Source organism: Petromyzon marinus, chromosome 72 (assembly GCF_048934315.1).
Source record: "Petromyzon marinus isolate PM22_M1 ecotype Great Lakes invasive population chromosome 72, UKy_Petmar_22M1.pri1.0, whole genome shotgun sequence".
NCBI classification, from domain to species: Eukaryota; Metazoa; Chordata; class Hyperoartia; order Petromyzontiformes; family Petromyzontidae; genus Petromyzon; species Petromyzon marinus.
The window spans coordinates 8835421-8848747 of NC_133738.1; the positions used below are offsets into that span (position 1 = coordinate 8835421).

General features: G+C 47.9%; 1 protein-coding gene across 5 annotated transcripts in view; it reads left to right on the plus strand.

The window, feature by feature from the left end:
- The first annotated feature begins 5837 nt into the window (after positions 1-5837).
- The window catches only part of LOC116957289 (RING finger protein 17-like), a 126342-nt gene continuing 118852 nt past the window's right edge, over positions 5838-13327 (plus strand). The window contains exons 1-3 of one of the 5 annotated variants that reach the window (XM_032979346.2): positions 5838-6530; positions 7870-8034; positions 10669-10790. In XM_032979346.2, coding sequence (XP_032835237.2) covers positions 7950-8034; positions 10669-10790 — 207 coding nt within the window. In that variant the 5' untranslated portion in view covers positions 5838-6530; positions 7870-7949. The other 4 variants (XM_032979344.2, XM_032979342.2, XM_076055739.1 and 1 more) reach the window with 4 other exon arrangements.

Consider the following 13327-nt stretch of genomic DNA (forward strand, 5'->3'; position numbering starts at 1 on the left):
ATTTAAATATTGGGGGGGATGTGTCTCCCCAAAAATGGTGTCCCCCCCAATATATATTATAACTAGCTTACTACCCGGCTTCGCCCGGGACTTGGATCCACCACGTCCGGCCGCCTTTGTCTCCCCAGTGGCGATGTTGACACACCACAGCAGTTACTCGTTTGAGGCTGAGTCGACCTAGGGGAGGCCCAGGACCAGTTAAAATAATCGTCACCGGTGGTGGCCGTGAGTGGGAATCGAACTCGGGTCGCTGGGTTCGTAGCGCAGCGTGCGAACTGCTACACTACAATGCGTTACGTTTCCACATGCGAGGGTCACGTGACAGATTTGACGTCACAGCTCACTTGCCGTGCAAAAAATATATGCATTATTGAGCTCCCCCCCTAAAAAAAGTGTATTTTTATATTTTTTGCATGGTGTACAGTCTGGAAAGTACCCACATGGCAAATTTCAAGTTTGTTGCATGTTAGGAAGTACGCTAAGCATTTTGAACAGACACACATTCACAACTTTTCCTTTTATATATGGAGATTACGGCCTTGCATCACACCATCATTATACCATCATGCCATCGCAAACACACCTCCGAGAAGCACTGGTGGCTACGTACGGTGCGAAAGAAGTTCAACATACATCTAAGAAGTTCAACATACATCTAAGAAGTTCAACATACATCTAACATCACAGCATCGTCTAACAAACCATCATTATTCTAGATTTGAAGTTTTTGTGACTGCAGGAATCCATACTCTTAGGTTTTTTCGTTAAAGTCACGTAGGTATCAAATAAAATAAATCACGATGTTTCGATTGCAATACAAGCAATTATCATCAGGTGGGAAAACCAAAGCAAGAACATTTTTTTTTGCTGAAGTGGGAGAGAAAGAGAGCTGCCGTGGTAAGAGGTTATATAGGTAAGAAAGGGGGGAGGAGCAAGGGGGGAGAGAGAGGGGGGTGTGGGGTAGGGGGAGGGGAATGCTGCGTGGACAAAAGGAGAGGGACGTGAGGCTGGGAGGGGGTGGAAGTGGGCGGGGCTGGAAGTGGGAGTCCGAGAGAGCTGAGGATGCGGGGGGGGGGGGTTAACTCGGAAAAATACTCGTACCCGGCAGATATGATAGACAACAACCATAAAGCAGTTAGGGTTTTACCTGGTTAATAACATCCTTCCAATTATTGCTCAATTTGTATCAATTTTCTCGGTTGAAGTGTTTTGATAAGGGAATTCGACAGAACTTCGACAGAATTCCCTTATCAAAACACTACACCATAGGGCCCACTGCATTTCTGACGAACACCATCTAGCCAGTGAACTGGAACATGTACACCAGACCCTCAAGATGAATGGGTACTCGAAGCGCATTATTCGCAAAGCTGTTTCTCCAGCCATGGAGAAACAACCCCCTGAGAAGCCAATCAAAACCATCATGTTACCATACATAGCAGGTGTTACCAAAAAGATTTCCAAAATCTTAAACACAAGATCCAGGTCCGATTCAATACAGTACACAAAATCCACGATCTAATCCCATCTGTGAAGGATGTCATTCCTGACATGCAATATCCTGGAGTCTACAAACTGAGTTGTACCTGCGGCAGCAGTTACATCGGGGAAACGAAACGACATGTCTCGGACCGTGTCCGCGAACACAAGGCAGACCTGAAACACAGCAGAACCAATACCCTGCCATAGCTGACCATTGTTATAATACTGTGGGCTCACATGATATTGTTTTTTGGAGACCAAGGTACTCTGCAAACCTTCGGGCTACTATCAAAGGTTTGTTCATGAAGCCATCCAGATATATAAATACAGTGAGGGAAAAAAGTATTTGATCCCCTGCTGATTTTGTAAGTTTGCCCACTGACAAAGAAATGAACAGTCTATAATTTTAATGGTAGGTTTATTTGAACAGTGAGAGACAGAATAACAACAAAAAATCCAGAAAAACGCATGTCAAAATTGTTTTAAATTGATTTGCATTTTAATGAGGGAAATAAGTATTTGACCCCCTCTCAATGAGAAAGATTTCTGGCTCCCAGGTGTCTTTTATACAGGTAACGAGCTGAGATTAGGAGCACACTCTTAAAGGGAGTGCTCCTAATCTCAGCTTGTTACCTGTATAAAAGACACCTGTCCACAGAAGCAATCAATCAATCAATCAGATTCCAAACTCTCCACCATGGCCAAGACCAAAGAGCTCTCCAAGGATGTCAGGGACAAGATTGTAGACCTACACAAGGCTAGAATGGGCTACAAGACCATTGCCAAGCAGCTTGGTGAGAAGGTGACAACAGTTCGTGTGATTATTCGCAAATGGAAGAAACACAAAAGAACTGTCAATCTCCCTCGGCCTGGGGCTCCATGCAAGATCTCACCTCGTGGAGTTGCAATGATCATGAGAACGGTGAGGAATCAGCCCAGAACTACACGGGAGGATTTTGTCAATGATCTCAAGGCAGCTGGGCCTATAGTCACCAAGAAAACAATTGGTAACACACTACGCCGTGAAGGACTGAAATCCTGCAGCGCCCGCAAAGTCCCTCTGCTCAAGAAAGCACATATACACGCCCGTCTGAAATTTGCCAATGAACATCTGAATGATTCAGAGGACAACTGGTTGAAAGTGTTGTGGTCAGATGAGACCAAAATGGAGCTCTTTGGCATCAACTCAACTCGCCGTGTTTGGAGGAGGAATGCTGCCTATGACCCCAAGAACACCATCCCCACCGTCAAACATGGAGGTGGAAACATTATGCTTTGGGGTTGTTTTTCTGCTAAGGGGACAGGAGAACTTCACCGCATCAAAGGGACGATGGACTGGGCCATGTACCGTCAAATCTTGGGTAAGAACCTCCTTTCCTCAGCCAGGGCATTGAAAATGGGTCGTGGATGGGTGTTCCAGCATGACAATGACCCAAAACACATGGCCAAGGCAACAAAGGAGTGGCTCAAGAAGAAGCACATTAAGGTCCTGGAGTGGCCTAGCCAGTCTCCAGACCTTAATCCCATAGAAAATCTGAGGGAGCTGAAGGTTCGAGTTGCCAAACGTCAGCCTCGAAACCTTCATGACTTGGAGATCTGCAAAGAGGAGTGGGACAAAATCCATCCTGAGATGTGAGCAAACCTGGTGGCCAACTACAAGAAACGCCTGACCTCTGTGATTGCCAACACGGGTTTTGCCACCAAGTACTAAGTCATGTTTTGCAGAGAGGTCAAATACTTATTGCCCTCATTAAAATGCAAATCAATTTATAACATTTTTGACATGCGTTTTTCTGGATGTTGTTGCTATTGTCGCTCACTGGTCAAATAAACTTACCATTAAAATTATAGACTGATCATTTCTTTGTCAGTGGGCAAACATACAGAATCAGCAGGGGATCAAATACTTTTTTTCCCTCACCGTATAACTTCAACCGAGAAGATGGATACAAATTGAGCAATCATTGGAAGGATGTTACTAACCAGGTAAAACCCTAACTGCTTCATGGTTGTTTATCATATCTGCCGGGTACGAGTCTATTTTTCCGAGTTAACGACCCCCCGCATCCCCAGCTCACTCGGACTCCCACTTCCCCAGCCCCGCCCACTTCCCCAGCCCCGCCCACTTCCCCAGCCCCCACCCACTTCCCCACCCCCCGGCGTTACGCCCCCCTCCTGCTCTCCCCCCCCCCTTTCTTACCTATATAACCTCTTACCACGGCAGCTCTCTCTCTTCCACTTCAGCAAAAAAAATGTTGCTATGATTTTCCCACCTGATGATGATTGCTTGTGTTGCAATCGAAACGTCGTGATTTATTTATTTTTATACCTACGTGACTTTACCGAAAGAACCAAAGTATACACCATTATTATGCCATCATAAACACACCACCATCTAACATCGGCACCAGTGTCGATACCTAGTCTATTTTTAGGCGTATAGTTGCTGCTGCTATTGCTGTAGTGTGCCACTCACGTGCACGTGCAGGCGCGGTACACGCGCGCGACCTCGGCGTCCGTGTCGAGCACGCGCGCACTCGCCACCAGACAACAAGTTTCAAGTTTCATTTATTAGGAATAGCCCTGTGAGCCATGCGGCTCTTAAGTCGGGTGCAACCGCAACAAACAAAATTTGAACACAGAACATCTTAAAGCGACAACGCGTAACAGAAACATCCTGGAATAAACCAGCAAATATTCCACACAAAAAACGTATTCAAACGCTGTGTTAAAATAAATGTGGTGCAAGCCAACAACAACCATAAGACAATTTAGATTAACCATGTTTTCGAATCACCAAAATAAAGCTGTAAAACAATGTAACAACAGTAATCATAGGAACTGTGAATTTAAATTTAACAATAAACGATATACATAACACGTACGACAAAAAAACTGCAGACATAGCTGGCAGAACGACACTCCCAGTGTATGTGTGAGTGAGTGTATGATGTGCGAGTCAGCGTATGATGAGTGAGTCAGCTGCAGCGTGAGTGAGTGTATGATGTGCGAGTCAGCGTATGAAGAGTGAGATAGTGAATGTGTGAGCGAGTGTATGATGTGTGAGCGAGTCAGTCGCAGTGTGAGTGTATGATGTGTGAGTCAGCGCACGATGTGTTAGTCAGCGCATGATGAGTGAGTCAGTGTATGATGTGCGAGTGAGCCAGCAAACAATGAGTGAACCTGTGTATGATGAGTGAATGGGTCAGTGGTTGTGCGAGTGTATGTGTGAGTGAGTAAGCGCATGATGAGCGAGTCAGTGCATAATGTGTGAGTGAGTCAGTGCATGGTGTGAGTCAGTGCATGGTGTGAGTGAGTCAGTGTATGATGTGTGAGTCAGTGTATGATGAGTGAGTCAGTGTATGATGTGTGAGTCAGTGTATGATGTGTGAGTGAGTCAGTGCATGGTGTGAGTCAGTGTATGATGTGAGTCAGTGTATGATGTGTGAGTCAGTGTATGATGAGTGAGTCAGTGTATGATGTGTGAGTCAGTGTATGATGTGTGAGTTAGTCAGTGTATGATGTGTGAGTCAGTGCATGGTGTGAGTCAGTGTATGATGTGTGAGAAAGTGTATGATGTGAGTCAGTGTATGATGAGTGAGTCAGTGTATGATGTGTGAGTGAGTCAGTGTATGATGTGAGTCAGTGTATGATGTGTGAGTGAGTCAGTGTATGATGTGTGAGTGAGTCAGTGCATGGTGTGAGTCAGTGTATGTGTGAGAAAGTCAGTGTCGGCTCCCTCTGCTTGCGCCGTCGCCCCCCCCCCAGCTCCGTCGGCCCCCCCCCGGCCCCCCCCCAGCTCCGTCGCCCCCCCCCCGGCTCCGTCGGCCCCCCCCGGCTCCGTCGGCCCCCCCCCGACTCCGTCGGCCCCCCCCGGCTCCGTCGCCCCCCCCGGCTCCGTCGCCCCCCGACTCCGTCGGCCCCCCCCCGACTCCGTCGCCCCCCCCCCACCGACTCCGTCGCCCCCCCCCCCCGACTCCGTCGCCCCCCCCCCCCCGACTCCGTCGCCCCCCCCCCGACTCCGTCGGCCCCCCCCGGCTCCGTCGGCCCCCCCCCCCGGCTCCGTCGGCCCCCCCCGGCTCCGTCGGCCCCCCCCGGCTCCGTCGCCCCCCCCGGCTCCGTCGCCCCCCCCGGCTCCGTCGCCCCCCGACTCCGTCGGCCCCCGACTCCGTCGGCCCCCCCCCGACTCCGTCGCCCCCCCCCCGACTCCGTCGCCCCCCCCCCCCCGACTCCGTCGCCCCCCCCCCCCCGACTCCGTCGCCCCCCCCCCGACTCCGTCGGCCCCCCCCGACTCCGTCAGCCCCCCCCTGGCCCCCTCACAAACGGCCCCGCCAGCCGCTGCTGGCCGCGCGCGCCTCAGGCGGCCATCTTGCGGGCTGCGCGGGCCTCTCGGCCGTGAAGCTGGCGAGGAATCCGGTGCCGGCGTCCTCGCCGTCCGTGCGCATTCGCAGCCAAAGACAAAGGTCCCCCCGTATAGCCTTCAAACAGACTGTTGGGGCAAGTGGTGTTTGTTAGAGCACTTATGCAGGCCGGCACGGCACACGAGGTGGGTGACCAGCACCACGCTTGGCCGCCTCTCTCCCTAGTGGCGATGTTTACACAGCACCGGGTACTCATTTGAGGCTGAGTCGACCTAGGGAGGGCCCAGGACCGTTTGTAATAATCGTCACTCGGGCAATCGACCTCGGGTCGCCGGCTTCGTGGCGCAGCACCGCGCAAAACCGCTGCACCACCGCTCCCCCGCTATTACAGTGAAGCACTGTACCCAAGGCAAGATGGCCGCCCGCCCCACGTGACTCGGCGCGCGCACTCTGCCTGACACCACGTGCCGTCGCCCAGGGCACGCGGTCTCGCGCCGTCACCCAGGGCACGCGGTCTCGCGCCGTCACCCAGGGCACGCGGTCTCGCGCCGTCACCCAGGGCACGCGGTCTCGCGCCGTCACCCAGGGCACGCGGTCTCGCGCCGTCACCCAGGGCACGCGGTCTCGCGCCGTCACCCAGGGCACGCGGTCTCGCGCCGCCGCCCCTGCTGACGGAGTCGCTCCCGCGTGAGTCTCTTGGGCTTCTCGTGTCCAGCGTCTTTCGGTTTCTTGCCGCTCAGTGCGAGTCGCTTGCTATCTGTAAGGGTCTCTTTGTGGGCCTTTGTGTGTGTCGCTTGCTATCTGCAAAGGTCTCTTTGTGGGCCTTTGTGTGAGTCGCTTGCTATCTGTAAGGGTCTCTTGTGAGTCTTTGTGCGAGTCTCTGGGCCCGTGAGTCTCTGGGCCTAGTGCAATAGACAAAAGAATGGAGCCTGCCGATGTCTCCTCCACGTGGCGTGGCACTGCAGCCGCTCCCCGCTCGCGTGGGCCCGTGCAGTTGCACCGCCTGCACACGCGGTAGTAGACGCGGTGGCCACTGGTGGTGTACCGCGTGCTCATAGTTGTCTGTACTGTATAGTCATTTCCCAAACAGGAAAATAAAGGTAATTGTTTATAGCACATAGGGTTATAGCACAATACAGTTTTTTTGTTTGTTTAGATCGCGTGTAATAGTTTTTTGGGGTAAAAATGTTCGCGATCTAACCCAAAAAAAACCTGTATTATGGATGATATTGGTCGCGAAAGCCTACGCATTGAACTGTTTATAGCACAGTCTGCATGCACGTGCGTTTTGTGTTGGTGTGCTTGCTCCGTACACTCCGAGTAGCACCGTTGGCCATGTAGAAAGAAGTTCAACATAGTAAACATTGTTTTACTTGCTACATCCGTAAAAGGAGCAGATGACGGCAAAATTAACTAAAGTTTCGTGTAAGGCAGTGGCGCTTACAAACAGACACGCCTTGAGTTCAGGTGCATAGACAGTAAGAGTCTCGTTGAGACGCAACGTGAAGATTCCTGAAGAGAATTAAATTTCTGACGGGGAGAATCGGCGGAAACTCGAATCTGAACCATTTCTGGGGGCCTCCCTTAGGTCTGCTCGGCCTTAAATGAGTAGACAGTTCGCTGTGGACTCATGAGACAAAGACGGCTGTGATGCTGCTTACGCGACCACTAATACAACACGCTGTTGACCTTCATAGAAGCTCTCTCGCTGCCCTTGATGTGCAGAGCTTAAAATAGCGAATTGATTCCCCGAAAGAAGATCTGAGCTGGTCATCAAAATAAGCGGACAAACTCCGAATAGTTTTTTTTACGCTTCCCGTCATCAACACGCACCATTGTGTAATTTCAAGCAGCATTGGTTTAACACAAGCAGGTAAGAATTGTTTCAATACCACCAGGTAAATGAGTTGCTAGATGTACTGTTAATGTATTAAGTGCATAGGTTAAATGTGTTAATCTAATGGATTAATAATATAAGTACTGTAAATACTATTGTAGTAGCTTAATCCTGCCTTCCCCCCCTCAGTCCATAGTTGCGTCACCACTCACTGCTGGCCTAAACCAGCCCGCGCCTGGAGCAGAGCACGTGTCGAGCACGTGGTGAGGATGTCGTGGTCGTTGCTGAACACAGGCACCGCGGGGATGCACTCGCGCTCCTGCAGATCCTGCTTCCGAAACTACATCCTGGCATGTGAGTTCCAACTACACCCTGGCGTGTGAATGTAATGCAAGACTCCTGCAGCTTGCAAGCGTTGACTTTGAATGCTTCTGCAAAGGTAAAGAAGTCATCACAGCCTGTGCTGTTGGTTGCACATACCGCGCCATCGCTTCCTTCAATTTGCCAGAACCCTCAATGTCTATGCCTGCTTATCTGTTGGTCATTTTCCTTTGCGTCAACCCTGGGGTGCCACTTCCAGTGATTGAAAAAACAGCAGCCAACAGTCACAAGTGGCTGATAAAATTGGTAACACATTGGCAAATGAAAAACATTGGCCTCGAGTTACTCAATGGGGTGCCATGGTTTTCAGATGTTAACTACCTCGCCTGGTAAACAGAAGGTTGTGGGTTCGATCCCGACCCTGACGCGTGTATATTTGTAGTTTGCATGTCTCTCTCCCATGGTCGCATGGAATTTTCTCCGGGTCCTCCAGTTTTTCCATCCACATTTATTAATATGCGTTTATAGTATTTGGGTTTGACTTAAAGCTTTCGTGACTGCAGGAATTCATATTCTTTGGGTCTTTCGGTAAAGCCACGTAGATAGAAAAAATAATACAAATAATACCACGACGTTTCGATTGCAACACAAGCAATCGTCATCAGATATTGTTTTAATTTGATTAGTTTTTCTATCTACGTGGCTTTACCGAAAGACCCAAAGAATATTAATAGTATTTGGGCTGATATACATTTCCACATGATACGCCACTTTGTTGACCTATCATTTGTGATAGCCAGGTCGCTTCTGAAAAAGAGCCACATAGCTCAGTGGACCTAACCTGGTAAAATTAAAATGGTTGGTTTTTTCGTTTTCAATTGAACCTTATGGCAGGACCCCGGCGTCCCGAATAAACGGAAATCAAAATCGTAATTAATTTATTTTTGCCGACTCCGTCCCACCGCGCACATTAACGCTGCAACCCACCTGGCGCGGATGATTCTGTTGTCATGTCGTCCAAGCGCAGCGAGAACGAATGCGCATTTAGAAACAACACTTTTAAACTTTGATTAGCGCATCGTGTCGACCTCGTCGAGAGGAATAGTGCCGTATCGTTCGCCTTCACCAGACTTAAAATGACTTCGCGACGCAGTTTATTGCGAGAGCCGGGGGCTTATGGGACCCCGGGGTCCAAGATTGTTGTACAGTGGTTGACACGTAATTTGTGTGTCCTTTTTCTTTACAGCAGTCTTCATGTGGCCACATGCCATAGGAAGTGAAGTTGCATTCTGTAGTGTTCCCCACTCCTTAAACCCTATAGCCTTAACCCCTAATCCTCACAGGAAAACTCAAAAACTTTGCATACCTTAATCCAGTAGACCCTCGATTATCCACGTGCGGTTTACTTGATTTGCGGATTAACCGTGCACCACCTGAGATTTTGGCATAAATTAATAATTAATAAGATTATTTTATTCTCATTCTACGTGACTTTACCGAAAGAACCAAAGAAGATGAATTATTGCAGTCACGAAAGCTTTAAATCGAAATTTAAATCGAAAAATAAATTAATAACTCATGGATTTTGCCTCAAGCCCAAATTAATAATCTAAAAACAGTTATACATCGCATCAACTCCCAGCCCTGTGCACATTTTCACCCCCTCACCTCCCCCCCCCCCCCCCCGCCACTTCGCCGTTGCTTTGTTGTACTCGCTCCCTCGCCCGTTCAAGTGCACCCGTTCTTGCAGCTCACCACCCCCTACCCCACACCCTCCTCTATCTCTCTCCTCCCTGGCTCCTCACCCCCCCCTCTCTTGTTTATATAGCCTCTTGTTTAGAGAAGCTCTTTTGCCCACTTTAGCAAATTGTTTCATGCTGTGGGTGTCCCACCTGATGGCGGACGCTTGTGTTGTGCCAAAATCGTCGTGATTTGATGTATTTATTTCATTTATTTGATTTTATACGTTACTTTACCGAAATAACCAAAGAGTATACATTGATATTCTTGGATATTTTTATTACAAGTCACGTGCTTAAACCGAACAAATATGTTGCTCCAGGTTGATCCGAAATCCATGTGATCATCTCTAAAGTACAGTAGTTGTATATCTTTACAACAGTGGATGGAGTTTTATTTATGTTGATTGGCGTGGCTCTGCTGCTGTCCACTAAGTGGGCCGAGTAATTTGCGCGGGAGCAATGAAGTGTTATAACTGAGCACGCGCATAATCGATCGGTCGATTCTTTACTACAAATTATTTCGTAAACAAACTCATCTTTCTTAACTTAAACATAAGTTATATCTATTTTCGTGCTTTTTGGCATGGAGATCCGTGAAAAATTTTCATTTTTTATATTGCCCGCGATTTTGAATTATCCGCGGCCATCCTCCCCATCATTAGCACGTATAATAGATAGTCTACTGTACTTTATTAGCTGAATTCTAAACAAAATCCGGAATGAATATAAAATCAGGTCTTTGATTGAAACTAAAAACCTGCACGGACAGTAATTCCAGACTCGAGTTTCACCCCCTTAATCTGCAATGATGACGAGGAGTCGCCGCTTTCAAATGGAAAATGCCGACACTGTCTTTGCACGTCAGGTGCTGTCTTAGCACTTCGTCCATGCCTTCGTTGAGATTTTAAAGTTATCCGTTTCCCAGTGGAGCCTGGGGCACCCAACAGCCGCCCCTACCTGCTGGTGTGCGGACACGTCTTCTGTGGAGCATGCCTGCAGGACAAAGGCACACACGCAGGCTGCGAGTTTGCGTGCCCCACTTGCAAGGTACAGTTATTACAATTGTACGGCCACGTACGTATGGTTGTGTGCACGCGCGTGTACGAGTGTATGTACTGATGTGTCTATGTACATCTGCCTGCATGTGTATGATATTGTAGCGGTTAGTGTGCTGCGCTATGAACTTGGCGAGCCGAGTTCGATTTCCACTCACGGACACCAACACCAGTGACGATTATCTGAAGTGGTCCTGGGCCTCCCCTAGGTTGACTCAGCCTCAAATGAGTACCTGGTGCGGTGTGTAAACACCCCACTAGGGAGACAAAGGCGGCCGGGCGTGATGTTAGCCATCCACCGCCTCGTATGCTGTGCCGGCATTCATAGATGCTATTTGTTAAAAGCACTTGCCCCAAACAGTCTCTTAAGGCTCCATGGGGGAATCTTTGTCTTTTGTACGTGAACGTGTCATCAAAATGCCTCGGCTAGTTTTGTGTGAAGCCCCCAGTGGCGTAACTGGGCATTTCTGCAGTGGAAAAAAACAACCTGCAAATGTGAGCCAGAGACTGACTAACTCTGTGTATCCCCAATTACATACATCCAGATTAATTTGTTTACGGTGAAAACTAAGTTTTGCGGGAATTGACAAATCGCTTTGGCAAGTGACCAGAATGGATGGATGCGAGTCAACTAGATGGCGCTTGCGTCTGTCTGTCTGATTCGCAGCGACGAGTTTTACTCACTCGATACCATGCTTGCAATAGTTTCCTTGTATTTGGCAAGCAATCGGAGAGGGAGAAACGGTGACGCCATCTCTTTGTACGCTCTCGCTTTTAGGAGTCTACTGCTTGACATTGTAAGGTTAAACTACCAAGCTATCAGTTTAAGACATCCTGCTATCGCGACAAATATTATCCATAATAGAGGTTTTTTGGTTAGATGGCGTAAATATAAATGTCGTTAAACCCGCCACCACCCGACACGGCCAATTAGTAAGGTTTGTCACGTAAACAAAACATGACAATTAGTGACTAGTACAGCACACTGGTTTGTTGGAGAGTAAAGGTGGATTAAAATACAGGAAAATCTCTTGTTATCTGGCACTCTACCATCTGGAATGCTCTTAACTAGCCAGCATAAGTCGTAGACGGCAATGGGTTGCGGAAGACTCGACTTATGGAAATCCTACCTTATGGAAATGCTTCCATAAATCATGTAACAAAAAAATTCAATATGCAAAAATTTTTGCATTAATTACGTAAACGCATATAGTGCAGTGTGCTGAGGTTCGGGATAAATACTGTGGAGGGAGACGTAAGGCGGGCAACCTTATGTCTCGCTCGAGCTTCACCCGGATTAATACATTTATTGTAGTGTTACGTAATTTTCTTCCTTTCGTAGTTGTTTATTATCTATGCTTAGAACTATATTTTCCCCCCGTGTTTCTATTGATAGTTTTCTTAAATTTAAGGAACATTTTTAGGAGTTATTTACTGTATGTACTTAATTTAACACAATTCCACTTCGATTGCTCATGGTCTGAGCAAACAGTGACCCGGAGAAGTCGAGGCCTAGCCTAATACACAGAAAGCAAACATTCGGAAGTGACTGCTTTCTGTTAACAATTGATATTAAAATGTTTCGTGGTCTTCATAAACAATTGGATAGAGTCAGGGGCGGAGCCAGGATTTTCAGCCAGGGGTGACATTCAACAAATTTTAATTTCAAGAATGATTAGAGTGTCAGGCTGTTGAACTAGACGCCATCGGTTGGTGACACCCTCTGACAATGCAGTTGCACGGAGTCCGCCAGACCGAGTGTCGTACACTTATACGCAGAATGTTTCAGATTTTCGATTTTTTTTCGGGGGTGACAATTGTCTACCCTGTCACCCCCCTGGCTCTGCCCCTGGATAGAGTATATGTTCCATTCGTTTAATTATAGGCAGTGTTAGGGTTGATATTCTAAGAAATTGAAGAATCGTAGGAAATGCAAGAGCACAGCGATATTATACAGGCAGCGATAGAAAACTAACGACAGCGGGATACAGTACTAAGAGAAAACAAACTAGTAATCGGGTAGGGGAGGCACAACTATTTCCTGCTATGGGATGTTATCTTGATTTTAGGGGATAATTGTTCAGTTTCCGACATACGGAAAATTCGGGTTACGGATTGCTCTCGGGAACCCCTAACCCTTTCGTCACCCGGGGACTGTCTGTATCCAGAAAAATTCCGACGGCCGTCCGTCATCTTGCTGTGCGCTTTTCGTAGTTCCATTATTTACGGGAGCTTCAGGACGCTGCCGGGTGGTGGCGCCTCGTGGAAGTGTCAGTTTGTAAACAATCCGCTATGGTGATCGCGTTGTGTTGTATCCCATTTTTTCGCCATATGGCATTGTAATGTATAACGACTTATTGTTAGTAGCTCAGCTGATTGGAGAGTATATAGAGTTTATTGATAGCATTGATGTAGTTTATATTTTAGTTTTTTATTAGTTTACTATATGGTATTCATTATATAGTGTAGTGTATACCCAGTTACTTTATGTTTATAGCTCAACTTATTGAAGAATATATTGAGTACATT